The 20255-nt window shown below is 43.1% G+C and overlaps 2 protein-coding genes across 3 annotated transcripts in view; one reads left to right on the top strand and one right to left on the bottom strand.

The window, feature by feature from the left end:
* The window catches only part of LOC126852792 (uncharacterized), a 194915-nt gene that overhangs the window by 9805 nt on the left and 164855 nt on the right, over positions 1–20255 (bottom strand). Inside the window, exon 2 of one of the 2 annotated variants that reach the window (XM_050597961.1) lies at positions 18195–18465. Coding sequence is in view for 1 of the 2 variants with exons in the window: in XM_050597960.1 (XP_050453917.1) it covers positions 9569–9638 (70 nt within the window). In the remaining variant the exon portion in view is untranslated. Of the gene's footprint in view, positions 1–9568; positions 10461–18194; positions 18466–20255 lie in introns of those variants that run through there. The other variant, XM_050597960.1, reaches the window with a different exon arrangement.
* Positions 10559–20255, top strand: part of LOC126852791 (uncharacterized) — a 147550-nt gene continuing 137853 nt past the window's right edge. Inside the window, exon 1 of the mRNA XM_050597954.1 lies at positions 10559–10715. Within this exon, the coding sequence (XP_050453911.1) occupies positions 10690–10715 (26 nt within the window). The 5' untranslated portion in view covers positions 10559–10689. The remainder of the gene's footprint in view (positions 10716–20255) is intronic.

Below are 20255 nucleotides of genomic sequence, written 5' to 3'. Positions count from 1 at the left end.
ATAAGGACGAAGGTTACAGTAGATTTTTCATAGACCCGTCGTTGAGATTCGCGCCTTTCGCGCCTAACTCGGTGGTTTCAATATTTTAAGCTTCGAGATTATGAACAAAAAAAACTATACACATATATATCTGAATTTAATTTAAATAAATATATATATATATGTCTGAAATTAATTTTTCCCCTCTTTGGAACGCGTGCATGTCATCTTTCTGACCCCCAGCTCCTCTCTTATTAAGCATATAAACAGGGTATCTGATCGTACTGTCGTCGCGTGTACGATCGTTTCGTGTCCGATCGTGTTTCACTTTCTCGTATGCCTTTACGCGATCTTGTCGAGATCATGTTCGGGCGCATTCGAGAGTCACTTTGTTGGTATCGCGCGCCGGTCACGCGGGTCAAGGGGAGGAGGATAGAAGCGGGGGAAATAAAAACCGCTCACGAATGTCCGATCGGGCATAGCCGATAAAACGCCTCTTGCGAGATAAATTAGCTCCCGCGCCCGTATAAATATTCCTTTCAACCGGCGGAAATAAGCTGCTGCGATAAATTCAATACCGGGGCCCGCGATACCGATTCCCGATGCCGTTGCTGTGCTCCTTGAACCCGATAATTGATCCTCGCCGTATGTTGCCTTGTTATTCTCCTCAAGCAGCTGAGCGCGGATAGCGCGACAGGAATATATGCGCCACGGTCCCCCTCTCTCCGTCGATTTTATATCGGTTAATATCCGCGTCCCTGAATTTAAATCCCCGCATTTTCAACGCGAAATGATGGAGCGAAAAGCGAGGAGTCGCGATTGTTATCGCTCGGTGGCGCGTGAAACGTTTTTTCGCCTAACGGACAGACGTGTACGTGACGCTATGTTAATTATCGCAAAAACCCGAGAAACGTCGCGACACGTCAAATTAATACGCTCGCAGACACGCCGTGCGATTTCGCTCGGCGGAACAGTGGTCTTTTCTCCGTCACTTGGAAATTTTTTTTTTTTTCATTTTATTTTTTTATTCAATGGGGATAATAAAGTAATTGTATACTATGTTGCTGGTTCGCTATCAATAGCTTTCATTTAACTCTCGAATGCGTCACGTTGTTGATTGGCAACAAAGTGATTAAATATATAAAAAATAATCGGCGAGAGAGAACAGGAGAAAAAGAGATAGAATAAAATACAGCATTCGTGACTGCGAAGATAAAATTCAATAAAATGAATAGATTGCTTGTTCATCTTTTGTGTTACAAATAGCTGATTGTTTTGAATTGTTTACGTCATTTGTTGACTCATTGTTGTGCGTGCGCGCGTTCCATATAGGTTTTTATATATATATATATATATATTTTTTTTATTCAGAAATAAGTATATTATAAAGTCGCTGTAACGTTTCTGGAATCTATGTAATTATATTTCTGCGTTTTATATTTAAACTTGGATTATATTCTTATAACCGTCGATATCTGATTCAGCACGCAAACCGAAAGGATAAACAATTTCTGAAATTACCCTATTCCTTCGAAGGGAAATGATTGCGAACCGGTAGCAATCGCTAGGTCGATTGAATTGTTAATCTCTCGGAGTTCCAAAATCGATTTCCCTCTATCGTGGACCTTAAGCATCCCGCGACTCGTTTATTTTTCGCCGCGCTCTGTTGAATCGGGCAACTAACGAATCTCTTTGAGATGGCGAGAGAGAGAGACGGCGTTTTCATACAGACGTTAACCTGCTCATCGACCAACATTTCGCGATATTAATGTAAAGCACGAGACGCGACTGAATCTCTTTTATCGTTATCTTTTAAAGCGCTGCAATCGAACGATTTTCTAACGCATTTTCAAAATGAAATGATATGATACATTGAAAGAGGCGGCATTTCTCTCTTTGTTTGGCATTCTTTGTTTACGAGCGCTCGAAAATTCACCGCGTCCTGATTCATTTCCTTCCTTGCCGCTATACGTAGGAGGAAGAAGAGACGCGTCACGATTTTATTTGCGCGGTCTCACACGCGTCTAAAATACCGCAAAAGCGAGATATAGGGTCGCCGCCTATCCTAAGACGCGAACAAATCTCCGGAGCTTCCTCTCGCATGTAAATGCAAAGGATACGCGTACGTTGCTCGCGCGTAGATGTTAAGTCGCTCGTGCACGCGCGGCAAATAAATTGGATAAAAGCGGGCGACGATTGTCGGCGGCCTCTTGCCCTGACAAGAGAGGACGTCTCTCGCGCACCCACGTACGTACCTACACGTATGTATTATACTTGGCGCGCGTTATCGCGATTCTACTTCCTCCCCTACCCCCACCCCCACCCATCCCTTGATCCCTCTCTCCGGAGATATTACTCCGCGGCAAATTTGCTGCGCTCTCGCGCTAATGAAACATTTACCATTACCGGCTTGTTGTATCTTTTTAGCCCATCGAGTGCGGGCAACGACGTGACGCGGCGCGTTTGTCGGCACGTGCTCGTGACGGACGCGGACACGGTCGATTTAATTAAACGCAATTGGGTAGATGTAGAGGAGGATGACGATAGAGAAACGACGACGACGAAGCAGACAGCTGACGACGACGACGACGACAAATACGACGTGAAATATTTATTATTTATATCCGTGTTTGAGGGCACGGGCGCACGCGCTGATCTGTTCAAATGCATCCAAAAACTGCGGGAATGCTCGCGCGCGCGTGATTTAGCACTGTAAATCAGGCCGTAATACGAGGATTAATCCTTGCTGCTGTGAACGTATCGCCGGCGAGATTATAAATTTGTTCGCCTAGCAGCGGGGGCGTTAATCCGCAACTACACCTCCGGAGACTTCCAGATTTGAGGAAATCCCGCTGTTGCGTGATCCTCGAAAAATAGACGGCGTACGCTTTACGAGTTAGATTTATGTGTTTATTTAAATAGATTTAGAGACAAAGATAATAATAAATAAATGGATTTACATCGTCGAGAGTATACAGGGTGGACCCGTACCGGCCAGACTTTGAGATTTTATAGAAAATTTAATTTTAAACAAAAAATTTCTCGCAAACATGGGTCGAAAAATACTTTCTTAAAAACTTGGCGCTGATTTTTTTTTTTCACGCCATTTGATATAGTCGATCACATTTATTAAATGTTTATTTCGAATCTATTAAAAGATATTGCGGTTATAGCGTTATCTCGCGGAAAAACGGATCGCGATCGGGAGATTGTATTTAAACGGTCGATTTGCTCTCTGGGAAATTTTCAAAAAACTCACTCGAAATGGCGGCGTGATGTTTGAGCTTGAACGCGGTAGAATATTTGTAATTTGAAATGCATATGCCGCATTAATTCCATTATTACTCACATTATGTGTTATTAGTCTATTCGAGCGCGTGATTATTTTAATATCCGGCGTGCGTGCGCTCGGTTGTAGCTATTTACAAATTAAATTCGCTGCTGTCTCTATGTAGAGATAGGAGGAAATCCGACCTATCGGTTGAATCTCATGTGGAGGATGAGAGTGCTGGTAAGGGGGTGGGTGGGAGGGAGGGGGGGATGAAAAGGGAGCGTTGTTGGTCGGTTTATTATTTCATCTGCTTATGCTATGATAGCTACAATGACTCCGAACGGTGCAATCTGTTTTTCCCACTCAAGCACACGCGAATATTGGAATTTCCCGTGTAATAAGGGTTCGTCCGAGAGGATAAGAATCTGCTCATTCGACGAGAACCCTTCTTGTTATAGGAATGCATAAAATACGGTAGATGCGTAGGCGGCATAAGTCATAAGCTTATTAAGACGAACGGGGGAAATAGAAAAGTCGGATAAAGAAGAAACTCGAGAAATTATCCAAGCGTGATCGAAAAAAGACGCAATCAACGCCGTTTCATCGCCGTTTCGCTGGCTTCATCGAATCCAGACGCTTCGTATATAACGTTACACGGTATAATGCTTCCCGACGAGCGGAAAAAGTGATAAAACGATCGAGTTGCCGTAATTAATCACGGCGTAGAGCGCCGCAAATAGCGGGGCTTCCTGGATGTAAGTACATAATTTTGACGTGCCGCCGCGATGATAATGCTTTCCGATAGATTTGCTTCGCGCGTGTAATTAATGGCCCGCGAAAAGGAACGAAATTACGCGCAAATGTTTCGTTTGCTGTCTGCGAACGAATCGTCCCGAGTTCGATGAAAAAAAAACACTTGCGCGATAATTATCACCGCGTGTATAATTTTTTGTTTTATATTCTTGTTTGTTCGAGAGTAAAGGAAAACATTTAAATTGTTCACTTTTTACGCACACGTTATAAACATTTATGGGGAATTTCTTTTCAAAAAATTTTGCGAGGATCAAGTATTTCGAGGGCTCGATTATTTGTCCTTTTACCCTCCTGTCGCGCGCTCAACAAAAATTCCCATGTGTGTGTGTCGGTGTTAAATAATTTAAATCATAATTCAGAATACGACCTCGCGAGCTGGAACAGCGGTACTGAGCGGCTATAAAATTATATGTTTGCATATCTCACAAAGAGCAGAAAAAGTATGTCCGCGCGGGGACATGTGGACGCCAGAGTGTTAATCATTCGGGCAAATGGGCGCGTTAAACGGTACATGCGCTTCTTATCTAGAGTATCACAATATTTTTTCGCATTTTCCGCGCTCAAATAATATGAAATAAAGAGGTAGGAAACGTTGGAGGAAGGGGTGAGAGAAAGAGCAGAGAGAGAGAGAGGATAGGATGGGAGGACTGCCGGACAGATAAAAGAATTTACTGCCTTCTAGAGGCAAATTGTCCCGGTGGTAAAATAAGTTCTGGAAACTAGAAAAAATACGCCACGCGAAAAATGTAGTCGCCAAGTATTAAACGCGTATCACGCGCCGGATTGCGGATGACGCGATGGACAATCTCGAAGCGGAAAACGCATTCGCGATATACGCCCGATGCACGCCCGTGTACTCATCGTTCCTCTTTTTCGCTTTTTTTTTTTCCCCCCTCTCTTTTTGTTTATTTGCAGCCGTATCTATAAATCTGCGCGTGGCGCATGCGAAGAGAGTGATAAGCAGAATTACCTCGACAAGTGATTCTGTTTATTTTAACGATGCCGGGCTTACGCTCTAGAATGCGCCGCATGCGAAATAGTGCGCGCACGCGCGCGCGATATACATATGCGCCGCGAATAAAAAAATAACAACGCACCCTTTGTTATCTTCCGGCAACGACGAAAGACTGGCAACGTGCGTGATCACGTACCGTGGAGATTCGAGATTATAAGACAGTTATTAAACAAAACTCCTTTCTCTCTCTCTCTCTCTCTCTCTCTCTCTCTCTCTCTCTTTTTCGCGTCTACGATATCTGTCATTGATCTACTCGATTGTCACTTTTGAATAAAATAAGTATAATGTATGAAAGAAGTATAAATGAAAAAATTCATGCAGAAGAAAAAGAAAATGAAGAAAAATATAAATAATTGTTAGAATTTTATATATTAATAATGATAAAATTTAATCTTATTGAATTTTGTATAAAGTCGTATTCAGTTTTGTAATAGAAAATGGATTAGATTAAGCAGGCTAATCAGTCGAATGAATTTTGAAATGGCAGTTTTATAAAAGGCCCATGTGTCGGTTTCTTTTTTCTCGTTTATAAAATTGTAAAATTTATACAGTGCTTTCATGAATCAATGCATTTCATTTTTATATCCTTGCGCGTATAAAATTACAAAGTTTCGCGTATCCCGGAAAACGTCAGATCTTGCGCGAGCTATGACGAGACTCTTGTGACAAGCTAATAAATCTCGTCCGAGCGTAATTAAGTTAGCCGGGTGCTTTATATATTAAATTATGCGCGACGTTGCGCGCGATAAAAAAAAGTAGTATATCTTTGATTACTGTTTTGCATAGAGATTTGTCGAACGAGAGAAGGAGAGAGGAGGAAATAAGGGAAGGGAAAACTAGAGGAAAATACACGCGCAGAGCAAGGAGCGGACGGTGTGCGTGGTATTGTTTCATTTAAACGAAACCGTATGTATAGAGAATGCAGCCGCCGCCGCCGCCGTTTTATCGGATTTTATCGGAAATTGAGCCAATTATGGTACTTGAGTTAACGATCCATTGTAATACAGTTTCCCGAGCGGTAGCTACTACCGATTACGAAACGAATTCCCCATACGAGATTTCGTCGCGCGGATTGCTTTACACGATGATCGTGTCGTGAGTTCCGATTGGGAAACGTCCTCGGAGGACCCTTCGTCGTCGTCGTCGTGGCTGAAGGAAACCGCCATCCGCGAAAGTGACGACGATAAGCGAGAAGTCGTGTTCTTTCGGTTTCGACCGGCGAACCGCGATAACGAACGTTAACTCTCAGCCACGGCGTACTTCGCCATCTGGGTTTGGTTCCAGTGCCGCGATCGCGGTTCAAAGTTCAAACTCGATTTAACTTTGAAATCGGGTCCGCCGTTGACCGGTCGATGGCTATGTGCCGCCATCGTTGCCTTCCATAGGAAGAGGAGGAGGAGGAGGAGGGGGTTACAGCATTACCGAGAATTTAAGCTCTCTAATTGTCGTATCCTTACCCCGGATATCGGCGGCCCGTCCCACGTGGACATTTTTTTTTACGCGCCCACTCGCGCTAATGCGAGGTGAGTTTATGCGTTTAACGAGACGCGCGCGCCGGTGCTTTTCTCTTTTCTTTCTTTCTTTCGCCGTCGCGGCGAATGAAATTTCCACGATTCGCCGTAGTATGAAATACTTTGAATAATTCGTGACGCTTGTTGGCCAGGATGCAAATGCACGTTATTTTTTTCGGCTATCTCTGTTATTTTAGGCTCGCTGTTACGCGGATTTCGCGCAGGGATTTCGCGAACGACGAATTTTCCGCAGCAATACGCTTCACCAAAGAAGGAAAATTCTAGGGGGAGGGGGATATAAAGGTTAAACTATAAATATTTGATTCGACGTTTGCAATCTGCGATGGGTGATGGCCGAAATATAAGAATTTCGGCTCATAATGAATAACTGATATCCTATTATTGGTGGTCGAATATACATATATATAATAAAGTATCCGATATATATTTCTGTGTATTCAATAAAGTTAAATTTTACAAGTCATTCTATATGCTTCGATTTATCCGAGTTTCTTCTTAAAAATAGCTATTGAAAAAAGATGAGAATTTTCTCTCGCGAATGCACGATATGTAAATTTCCGGAATAGATAATGAGGTGAAAACATTTGTACAAATATGCTGGGTCATCCGATAACCACATGTTATCGAAAGATGTGCGCAGCAACGATATGTTAATTCTGGCAAACACACACGATGATGATAATAATTTTGCGAACGGCGAGGCTCGATAATAAATGTGCGGTTCGTTGCGCTTTAAAATATCTCTCGGGCCCTTGCATAGCGCGTGTATAGCGGCAAGACAAATAAGTTAAGATACGGTAATTGGCCGGTTATAAATAACCGCGGGTAGACGAGGTGACGATCTCAGAAATCTTAATTACCCTTATACGAACGTCACGTGACAATGCGCATTTAACAGGCGGACTGGCCGCTCGACCGACCTTATAGGTAAGACGCGCTAAATCGCGTGGGTTCATTCCGGCCATGACGAAATACAATTGCGAAGGGGATAATTTCCGAACGATAATCGCTATTTGAAGCTGTCGATCGTCCCATTATCCTCCATCTCCGTCCGTCGATTTACAAACGGTTAGTTACCCTCCGCAAATTCACTATTGTGAATGGATCTATCTACCTATGTACGCACGAGAAGCGCTTCGCCGATCGCAAGGAACGTTTTTAATTTAATTACGAAAAATCTTTGCGCGACAGTTCGCTAAAAATACATCCAGGGAAAACGAGGTTAAAGCATTCAACTAATTTCAACGCTGGTTAGGTGCACGTTGGGATGAACGATAAGTTAAAAATTGAAGGATATTTTGATATTTTTTAACGACAATCTCGAAATTTTATTTACGCCGATCGATATGTACAGCGAAGCGAGGTCGAAGGGACAATTGCCGAATGACAACGGTTTGCTCGAAGCCCCGCCGACCGTTCTATTATCTCCAACAATTCGCAAACAGTAGTTATGCCCTCCGCAAATTCGTTATTACTTATTTCGTAGGGAAAGACGGTGGGGCCGCGCGGCTCGCGAATGTTTTAATTAAGTACGAACTTGAAACAAAGTTTTTTTTTTTTTTCCTTTTTGTTGCGAATAGTAAAAATGCGCTCGATAACAGACAGGGATGATTGAATCGGCGAACTGATTTTGTAGCGAAACATCGCGGCTTCGATTGGAAGATATAATGCTCGGTAAAAAGTTCTCACAGTCTATATATGGCGTAGGCGAAAAATTCGGCGTTTCTTCTGACCGATTGTGTTATTTCAATTTATTCGAGCTTAACTCGAAAATAACTCGTGGACTCGTCTTTATACAAATATTTAGACTCGTTGAATTAAATTGCGTTTGATTTCTCGAAATTTCTCGAATTGTTACCGATAACTCGGACATAATTGAATTATCTCGCATACTCGTGAATTTCTGTTTGTTGCGCGATCGAAGATATCTGTTATTTTTGTACGCGATTGTTATTCCCGGCGCTTTGCATGGATATACATAAATGCATGCCGTTTTGTGTAGATAGGTAGGTACTAGCTTTTATTCGTCTAGTTTGTATTCTTTTTATTCCTCTCGTGTCACGTTGCATTTTGTCGCGCGCGAGCGGGCTAGACAAGCCGCGCACAAGAGTATGCATTTGTCGATATACGATATATATGTACGATATACAATCCGAGTCTCCCTTTCTCCCTTTGTCGACGATTTAATCGGACGATTTCAGGATAATTGTGAAATTCGCATTGGGTATTAGCGGGTTCGTTAATTTACTAATTCGCTTATCACATATAATGCAAACGCTATCGACTCGCCCGACGAAAATAGAATCCAATCATTTTTTGAGCAGCGCTTTAATTTGCAAATCAGCACCCATTCATGCACTTTTATTGAACTTGGACAGAGCAATCGAAATATTCTCGGCACGCGTGTCGAAAAATGGATTTTGATATCTCTTATAAACGCTTTTCGTTCATGCAGATAAATTTCGTTATTTGTCGTAGGTCGACGCTGACTCGTGATAGTAATCATGCTTCTTCCTTCTATTACTTTGAGTATATTTCTACATTATATTTAAAATTATAGAATAATTTAGAGAAATTTTAACATATAGAGAAACTCTGTACTTGTATATAAGATTTTATATAATAACATCTAATTTTATTACATGTGAAGAGATTTAAATCGAAATTATCTTCAATTTATTCTCTAATTTATGGAAATATGTCCACGTGCCCTAAAACGTTGATGAGAATCTTTAGAACGCATAATTCGTCACTCGTATAAAAATAATCTGCACGATTATTATTCTCTCTTTCTCGTCGCTATTAAACTCTCCTACTGATTTCAACGGTAAGTTTCTCCTACCGCTTTATTTGCTATATAATATATGCTCATCCAAATATACTTTATACGTCAATTTCCGAGCGTTTCACTGTCGAATAGTTTATACGCGGCAAAGTACAATAACGATCTCTTCGTACCTGAATGGATGAGCAGCGACGACAATACGAGGAGCCGTGGCAATAAGACGACGAAGGCCGCGCGCAGCATTCTCGCTCCCGCGAGTGATTCCGGTTCTCCAAGATCGTCGGGAATAATCCGGCGATGATGATGCGCTTGGCGCGGCGCGGCGCCTCGTGGCAGGCGAAAGATCGACCTATCTCCTAACTCCCGCGGCTTCGGGACGACGAGTCATCGTTCCCTCTCGCACAACGGATCCACAACGTGATCCCTGGTAAACACTCGATCGCGACGAACGCACACGCTCTCCGTTCTCTGTCTTTCTAGACTCTCTCTTCCTCTCTCTCTATCTATCGTACGCGTAGGAAATCGATCTTTCCACGCTTAGCCGACGGAGAGGAACGGAACGAACACGAGCGCGAAACGCACGCGGTTTTTGCCGCTGGCGCGTGGAACGAGAAGCGCGCGACGAAATTCAATCGACGAGGTGCACGATGTGTTGATGACGACGATGAAGACGACGATAATCGGCAACGACGAACGCGCGCTTCAAGTATTCGCGACGGCTCGCGGTGACACGCGACACATAATTTCCTATGCTGCCGCCCCTTGACTAATTGAAAATCTATATACGGTCGTGTTACACGGGTTTCCACCTTCCGCGGAAAGCAGTCGGTACTGCGGCATTGGCACCGGAGGAGGACGAGGCGCCGAGGCGCGCGCGAGAGGGTTGGAGCGGCGGGACTAGCGGAGGGTGCAGCGACGTGAGTGAGAAAGGGAGAGATTGACAGGGGAAGAGAAACAGAGAGATGGAGAAAGACGGAAAGAAGGAGAGGGAGAGAGAGAAAGAGAGATGCGACGGAGTCCGAGGAGGTGGTAGCGACGGCAGTGCTGCTGCTGCTGCTGCTGCTGCTACTGCTACTGCTACTGCTACTGCTGGTGCTGCTGCTGCTGGTACCGTTGCCGACGCGGCCGACTGTGGTGGTGGTGGTGGTGGTGGAGGTGATGGCAGTGGTTCTGCCGGTGGTGGTGGTTGTGCCGTAGAGGGTGAAAGACCACCTGGCAGCGCGGGGTGGAGAGGAGCGCGAGAAGGATGGAACTATCCGGAGAAGGTTGCGGGGGTTTCGGGTGAACGAGGAGGATGAGGAGGAAGAGGAGAAGGGCAGGGTGAGTGAGTTCGAGTTGGTTCCTGGGCGACTGCGCCGTTCTCCAAGTCGATGATCGCTGCAAAATCTTCCGTCTCTCTCTTTCTATCGCGGGGCACTTCTCTTTCTCTTCCTGTCTCCCTCCCTCCTTCCCACCCTCTCTCTCTCTCTTTCTCCCTTGGCGTGCATTCCCTATGTACGCGCGCGTTTCTCACTACGTATAACGCAGGAGTGTTATACGTATATGTATATACGTGTGCGCGCTTACACGGAAGTGGGTGGAAGCGCGCTCGCGCGTCCGTGCGGGCGCTAACGAAATTGGCGAAATACGCTCCGCTCGGAGGAGCGCGGACGGAGGCAGCGATTCTGTCCCTTTCGAACCCGCCGGCGTATCGTGTCGTCGTTCCTCTTTCGACCGACCGACCATCGCACCGCACCGCACCGCACCGCATCGCGACATATCGGGTCTTGGGGAAAAACGGCCGGCGGACGAGAGGATAACGCGGAAGTTAGTTGGCGATCGTCCGGGACGATCTTCCGTACACCGGGCTTAATCCTGTGGCCCGATAATAGGATCGACCGGCGATCCCTCTGGGAGTATCCTGGCGCGACTCTCGAGATTTTCGAATTTATGGGGGAATTGCGGGCGTATATACGCTTCTTGGACGCCATCGGACGTACGGAATATGTTTCTCGCCATAAATCCGAAATTCCGAGTGGCCCGTATGACACCGCTCCATTGTCGAGGCGAGAGTGTAAGGAGAGTCGTCTTCTCCGCGATTGTCCTGCGAGACCGCCCAATGACAATTGTCAGAAAGAGGGAGGGGGACAGAGAGGGAGGAAGAATCTGCGAGATATATATTTTATTTATAAATCAAGTCTCTCTGTTTCGTCTCTTACACCGATGGATTGGATTGAAATCAGATTCTATCGAACTTTTACACGCGAATGATATTTTGCCATTATATACGTATATACGTAGTATCTTTTATTCAATTGCAATTTTTCTCTTAGTACGTATTACAAATCAACGCAGCTTCGAATTACGAGTCTAACAATATCTGCAAAGCAATTCGAATACAATGCTATTGTTTCAATGATGCGATATAATTTTAGAGATAAACCGTGAATGAGGTAAACAATGTTATGTTAATGAATGTATAATTAGTTTACAATCTAATGATTCTGAAACAGTGTGTTATGCAATATAACTCGGAAAATCTCGAGATGACTATTATTCCTTATTTGAACTATAAGAGAGAGAGAGAGAGAACTCGATATCAACTCGCTCGCACAGTGGCGTAATGGGCTTCCCCTACGCGTTACGTTGAAAAAGGCACAAAAAGAGTAAGAGGAATGGCGTTTCGTGCAGCCACTTGCGCACGGGAAGGAGCGCGTCTGGCCCCCCGGTAGCGAAAGAATTTCTCTCGCATTTCGAGTTATTGCACTTGACAGGTTTCTCGCCCCCTGCGCTCACTCCGCCGCGTTACTTGGGCCGAGTGCCGGCAAGCTTGCGGCGAGAAACGGGAAATGGGAGGATAAGGCGAAAGTTAGTTGGTGATCGTCCGTGCATCGAGCTTTAATCCTTTGTCCCGGTAACGGGATCCCGGCGTTAAATCCCCTCGCATCCGCGCGCGGAGGATCTTTCGCGTACTTGTCCAAATAAGAGCAGTAATTTAACACCGGAAGGAGGCGAGCGAGCGGTCATTTCCACCACCGGATGCCGTAAAGTAAAATTCCAAATCCTGCCGCTTCTCTCTCGATTGACTTTTACATTATTTTATCCTCCACATGCAGCTTGTTCCTATACTTTATTCATTTTTTTTTTTTCCACCGTTATAGCTTTTACACGCGATGTATAGATAGTTGTTTAAAATTGGTAAAGATTAAAACGATCGTTGAATTTCGACGACGAGAAATTTCAAACTTGATAAAATTTTCTTTTACTCGCGCCTTGGATTCTTTTTTTTTTTCTCGTTTCTTCGGTCTTATATTATTTAGTTTTTAGCGGCGATAGAGCTTTCGCGGTTGTTTCTTGAACAAGGGGGGGGGGGGGGGGTTACAAGGGTCCTTTTAGTGCCAAGAGGAGTTTGCAATAGTCATTTTGACCGTCGACGAATTCCAATTGGGTAATTCCCCTTGGTTGCTTGATAGATTTTTGCGGTTTTTCGACTTTCTATCTACCTTGCTTTCTTACCACTTTTCCGTTTTTCGCGGTTCCCTTGTCCAAATAACGCAGGCGGTTCTTTTAATACTGGACGGGTCGAACTTGTCCGTGGTGGAATTTTAAATGTGAATAATGCCGTTTTTTACTTGAGAGATTCCGACATTTTTCAGACTGTCCATCGGCGTCTTCGCGCTCTTTAATCTTGAATGGCAATAAGACGAGACTGTGCTATATAAATAATCTTATTAAAAAAAAAAAGGTAAAAAATCTGCCGCTGTACAGATTGATGAGAATATCTTAATAATTTTTTGCTTTTTCAGAGAAGAGATTGCGTACACGCAGAGATTCTATTAACTGTAATCTTTATGAGCGATTTTCTGACTTTAGAGAGAATGGAAATTCTGTTAACCGTGCAGAAACATAATATTGGCGCAAACGTTATTCGAGGATCGAATTGGAGTCGCGTCTTCGTCGCGCTCTTCGCATAGTTACACGTAACATAAAGCAGGTGGAAGAGTGTTTCGCATAGTTTCTCGTTGCCACGAGATGTAGGTCGTGATATAGAATCTCTTTCGCATTTACGAAAGTTATTGCGCTCGATAAGATCTTTCTTTCAGTGCAGATAGAATTGTCTTAAACACAAATTTTTACTACTTTAATTGTACATATACACACTGATTTGTCATGTACGCTTTTTCTTTTGTGATTCGACCGAGATAAAGGGACAGGCGTAAAAATATTGGGAAAGGGCGCGCTTCCAAATCCGATCAAGATGATTTTCTGATTAATAGAATCAAGTAGTTTTCAGACTATCGGAATTTCCCTCGCCTTATTCAAGACCATTTTTACGCGAAAAAAAATTGTAACAATTTAGAAAAAGGTCATCTGAGCATCCGAAAACTGTAAAACTCTTATCCGTTATCTTGAAAATAGAAAAGGAAAAAATATTGCCGAGACGCGAGATATCATATATTCTTTCAATATTCCATTACATATGCCCTCGGGCATTATTAAGACTCCAACAAATAGATCTCCGTTTCTCTCTTTGCTCGATAAAACATTGAGGGAGGGGACAAATGGAAGCGACTAAAGTGATTGCGGAAGCCAATATGCTTCTACGAACGATCGAACCGCGAATTCCTCTGTAAAGTGTTACGACGCGTTCGGAATTTCGTTAGTCGCTGCGTCGATTAAATAAATTTCTCGACAGCGGCTAGCAAGCAAAGGAACGAAAGAACGCGGAGGAAAACATTAAAGAGTTTCCTTCACACTCGGGAGTTTCCGCAACTCGATAGCTTTTCTCGCCTTGGCGCGCTTCGACCGGCTCTTCTTTGGCCGAGCTAACGCTGCACAGGATAAACGGCCAGTGGATGAGATGATAACGTGAAAGTTACTTTGGTGATCGTGTAAGGCAATCGTCCGTGTATCGTGCTTAATCCTCTGGCTCTCTGGTAACAGGATCAGCCGAGGAAGAAGAAACTTTTTGGAAGCGCGCGCGCCGATTAAATGCATCCGCGTATTTGCCGACGATACGCCGTCGGATAAATAATCGTTGTTTTATCAAGCAAGTTTGTTAATTGGTCGAAAAGTCAGCTAGGCGAGTAGCGGAAGGAGATGTCGAACGTGCGTAATTGATTAAACGCGTTTTAATGAATTCGCGAGCGAAACGGGAATGACGACCTGTTGAAGTGATGCTGTCGATTAATTCGGAGCCTTCTTTTTTTGCTATCCGTTTGCGCGTCCGCTCGCTACCTCGCTCGTTGCTCCATTTTTGCATTTAATTATGTGCATTAAAATGCAGGAAGCGCGTTGCAGACACTGTATTAGAGACGAGGTCTATCATACGGCAATCGAGAATAGCCGGGTGCAAACGTGTCGATTTTATATTCTGTAAAATGAGCGCCAATCGAAAACCGTTTGATGAAATGATTGCCGCCAAGTGGATTAACCGGAAGTTCGGAGTGCACAGGCGTTGGTAATTACAATAGATCGCTAGCATTTGGCTCTCCATTTATGGATGGATAACTCTGTAACGTTCTCAAATTTCTGACAACTCCAGAGTGGATTACGGTTAGGATGCTTTCGCGAAAGAGAGAATCGATCGGTCTGTGTGCGGTGAATATATCGTATTAATATTAGTGACAAAGCGACTTTATTCACATATTTTTTGAGTTGTACGAATCAAAGGAAACAAGCAATTGGAGAGTAAATTTCAAGCATTCTTTATAATTAAAATTAGAAAAAGAAAATTTTATAAAATGTTTATAAATATTTAAAAAATTTAACTCTTGCATCTCTCTCTCTCTCTCTCTCTCACTTTTCTTTCAGTTTTGATAATTATTTATCAATAAGAAAGAAGAGGTATTTTTGCATTTTATTATACATTCTTTATCACTGTGCCGCATTTTAAAATAAGTCGCAAAAAATATATCGGATATAATATATATATATATATATATATATATATATATATATATATATACCTGGAAAATGAATATATAGTTACAATAACCCGCGCTTATTGATCGCGATTCATGTTTAACTCAACGACGAAATTTCGGCGTCTCTCTCTCTCTGTGGATCGATACAATGTCGTTCAGGGCCGCGGGCAGAAAATTTCGCGCTGATAAATATTGCATAAATATAAGACATAAAAAATGCAGGGCGAGGGAAGCGGCGGGTTGAGGAATTTCCTTCACGTTCCGAGATGCCAGGCGATGCTGCTTTCGACGGCGCCAGACGGCGTTGTAACTCTTCGACCGGCATTACCGTGGAGCCCGGCAAGAAACGCGAAAGGACCCCCTGCGCTGCCAGACGGAACGATCCCGCATATCGATCTTAATTCCGCAGTCTGGCGAGCAGATAAGCGCCCGGATGCTTAGCATTCAGGCGATTTGAATTTTTAGCCGGCTAGCCGAATTTAGTCGTTTCTCCGCTCCTCTCCGCTCCGCATCGTAGAAATCACCGTATGCGATTTGCTCCTAGAGCTCGTCCTTGCAAATACGTTATTCAGACGCGAATCCTCAAATAGAGGCGGATCAAGATATCTCGAGACACCGGCGCGTCTTTTGTCATACATATGAGAAGAAATCGATAAAAGAGTAGACAAGGTTTTTATTGCCTATGAAATGAGAAGAGCTTTAAGGAAAGCTCGTATTAATTTTATTTATTTTGATTTATTTAATTTGGAGAGAGAGAGAGAGAGAGAGAGAGAGATTTAATTATTATAAATATTTGGTATATAATTCCGTTTAAAGAGTTTCTATGTGTTTTAAACAACGACATATGACGTCACTACCGAGTGTATTATTTAATTGCAAATTTCCTCGGTCAATTCGCGCGGAGATGTATGATATAAAAAATGTAACGGGTAATCAAAGATATATGTGTCGACATCTCTTTCCTCTCGTTTTTCCCATGTCGCTTTTATGTCGATGATGTCCATCGCACGTGGGGAAACGGGTCGCGGACGGACATGACGGCCGGTATGAAAGTTAGATGGCTATCGTCTGGGCCGAATTTTTTTTTTTTATTTTATGTGCATCGTGTTCGTCCGATTGGCTCGTATCAAAATTAACACGCGAGCCGATGAAAGTTTCCCCATCGATTTTTCCCTTTCTCCTTGAAATTTCATCGCCGTTTACAGTCGCGAAACGGAAAATGTTTCGTGATAACAAAATATAAAGTATGCGTAATAAATATATATATATATTTTATATATAATTACAATTATTATATACAATTACAATTAATTTTTAAAGTGAAAATTTTCATCAAATCAGTACAGTGTTAAGGTTTATCGTTAACTGACTAACAAGAAAAAAGCGTAATTCATATGGAAATTTGTAAAATAAAAAAAAAAAAGTATTAAAGTGAATGACTATTTTTATCTATCCGAAAATTTATTCGTCCTGATTCGGGATCCGCTCCAACCGCGTGGCTTTCATCTTTCTTTAGCCGACGTTTGTTAATTGTTATGAAACAAAGAAACGAAATAATATTGCGAAAATTTCTGTATACAATATCAGTATTGAATGAAATTGTTTTTGGAGTAATGACACATGGAGAGGGGAAATGTATCATCAGTAATCAATCTTCCATTTTCGAATGAATTTTCAACAAAGAAAAGGGGCAACAATGCTTTTGATTTCTTCAGTTTTGATTAATAAATAAATGGCGCAAAATTTACTCTTGCGAATTAAAGCGTTTATCGTATTCCAGAGAGAAAGAGATAGAGACATTATCGCGAAGGTACGCATTAATTTCGCTATTTGCTTGAGTCGTTTACGTGTTGACGATGTAAATGAAGCGAATTGCCAGGCACTTACTGCGAGCTATTTAAGAAATCATGAATCCAGGTGCAGTAGCGCGTTTCTGCCTCTATAAGCTTCTCTCTTTCTCCCTTCCTCTCGCTCTCTCTTTATCTATCTATCATCCGCGCACATTTCCCGATGCCACTGTGATTTCGCCGTCGAGGCTCAACTTGTCAGAGCAAATGATAACGCCGAAAGCCTGTACGATCATTGTAATTCACTCGTCGTTTAATTCATGAACGTAATAACGAATGCGCCGCGCCCGCGATAATGTATTTATTCCGCGATTTACATTCGGGCGATTTAAATCATCGTATAGATAATTATTGCACTTATATCGCACGCTCGTCGGCATGTAGTAAACCAATTTTCATGAAGCGTTTCGTATCTCTCTGATAGAAATATACACGTCGCGTGACCAGTGAACGAATGCGTTTAGGGCAGAGAATAAACGGTTAGACATTTAAACTTTCGTGCCGAATCAAAATATGATTTCTGTCGCATGTAAGTATTTATCGATTGAGACATTCACTATGAAACATCTATCCCAACTTATCGCGAAATAGATACGCGCTCTCAATTTATATCTAGTGCTATGAAGGAATATATGTATATCCATAATATGTCGGCACTAGAGAAAACACATCGCTTAGAAGTTTAAGGCGCGGCAACTTGTAGGGCTTGACCTATCGTTGACACGTCGATAAAATTGCACGGGGGCGCGGCCCACTGCACTTACGGCAGGCTGAAAAAATTATGCGCAGGTAAAAGTGCGGAACAACTCGAAAGCGTTCTCACGAGTTAAAGGCCTGCCTGCGCCCCTCGCTCCCGCCTCTCCCTTTCCGGGAGACGATAAGCGCAAAAGTTACATGACGGTCGTCTAGCATGATCTGTGTTCTTAATTCCGACCGAATAAAAAGCCGGATAATGGCGGAAAACTCGCTCGCATGTTTCCCGGGAAACAGAATGCCCCCGAAGACTAACGCGCCGCTATTACCGCTAGCGAAAAAGCATCCCTCACCGTCCGGGTAGACGCCTCTCTTCGTACCGTGCCATGATATTTGCAGGAGAACCTGAGTGGACGAGGTCGATATGTAACATTCACGGCCGCTCCGAGGTACCCGACTTTAAACTTGAATTGATTGTCGCTGCAGCGCGATCTATTGTACGTGTCCGTTCTCCATCCATGGGCTAACTTCGCTAAAAACTGTGTGCCACCGTGAAATTGATAGTTCGCTGAATGCTCCGGGATTGATCTTCCGGCCGTAGCTGCCTTAACGAGTCGGTGTTTTCTAAACAAAAATTGAACGAAAGGCCATTATTCGATAAATCTATTTCGCTGAAACTATTTTATTTGAAAAAGAGAGAGAGATTTATCAAATTGAAATTAATTCTTAAAAATAATTTACAATTAAAAAAAATTTTTACTTTTATTTTAAGTAGAATAACTTTAATTTAATTCTTTTGTAGTATCAAAAATATCAAAGATTAAAAAAGTTATTTCTTTTTTTTTTTTTTTTTCTTTAATGAATTATACATTTGACGGGTTAATATAACTTGTTTCACGGCGTCACCGTGCTTTTTTTACTGAGAGATGCGATTAAAAAGCCGCGACGACGACGTCGTCGTCGTTTCTTAAAGTTGTCCTGCCTCTAAACGCTAATGAAACGGTTGAAATAAGTTGGCGGCGCGCTTGCCTCGAACGACTTACAAATTTACTGTATTTTGAGCAGCCGCTTCGCAGTGCGCCCCGGCTCTATTTTCTTACGTAATGTGAGAAAAACGAGGGCGACGACGTTGGCGGGGGCGAGACGGTGGCGAAAAAGTTGGGCGATTACAGTATGATTCTTTTTGCCCCGACGACTAATCGATTTAATGCGACGACTTTCCGAGGTTCGTTTCGATATATATGAATGCTCTAATACGACATTGTTCTGTTCTTGTGTAATATTAAAGCAAAAACGGAAAATACTTAATATCGATCCCCATCGATTGCCTTGAATAAGGATTAAATTTTACAATACTTTCAGTCTTTTTATTGGTCTGTACTTTTAAATCTAGCATCGTACTGGAGTCCATTGTCAGTGCTACAATCCATCATAATACAGTAAGGATCGAACGGAATCGGGTTCAGTCAACGTGCCTCTTAAGAGTACCGTTAAAGGGTCATCCAACATCCGTTAACGAATGGAATCGCGTTCGAGTAGCCCTTACGCATTAACGTTCATTCGATACTCGCGGTTAATCTCCGCCGTTTGGTCATCGCGAAATATCGCGCAATTCGATGATCGATGACGAAATTTGCCGGAATAATTTACGCTCTCTCGCTGACAAATGGAAATTTCGTATCCGCATCGGGAAAAAGCGTGATTTATATATTACTGCGACTTGTAAAAAAAAAAAAAAAATTAACCACGCATCGAGGAAGAAGAGAGCGTCGCGTCTCGTGATACAAGAAGATTTAATTATATATCGCATCGCGACAGCGTCGTCTCGCTATCTTAATTCAGTGGATATCTCCTCGTACAGATGCTCTCCGGCAGAGCGAGAAGAAAGCCAAGATTACGAGGAAAGTACGTGCAGCGTACGCAAACTCCGAGGTGAACGTGTTCGCGCGAGATAGTCTCGTTATTTTCTCGCACCGGCAGGGAAATTTGTTTTTCTTCTCTCTCTCTCTCTCTCTCTCTCTCTCTCTCTTTCTTTCTTTCCCCCCTCTCTCTATTCTCTCGACCACCAAATTTTCGATAATAGGCTCGAAGGCGAAATCTTACGGAGCTTCGAACACGATTGGACTCGCGATTGGTCTCGCCGTTTAGACTGATTTGACTCGGAAAATGGCGTTGCCGCGGTATACGGCACGGCCACGTATAGAGAAGAGACGAATATGGGATGGTGCGATTTTATGTTTCACTTGGAGCTTCTCTCGCTTTTGCCGCTGTATCTCCTAGCCGGCTAGCCAGCGGGGATGGGATGCCTGCCGGATACCCGCCATATCACGCGCCTGGGTAAATGGACGGACGTTAGGAATTCCCTCTTTTCGCCCGAAAAGGAATTGCAAACAGCACCTCGTCGGAAACATTCT

The sequence above is a fragment of the Cataglyphis hispanica genome, chromosome 11, assembly GCF_021464435.1.
Source record: "Cataglyphis hispanica isolate Lineage 1 chromosome 11, ULB_Chis1_1.0, whole genome shotgun sequence".
NCBI classification, from domain to species: Eukaryota; Metazoa; Arthropoda; class Insecta; order Hymenoptera; family Formicidae; genus Cataglyphis; species Cataglyphis hispanica.
Note: the sequence above shows the minus strand (reverse complement) of the source record. Positions and strands in the feature narration are given on the sequence as shown.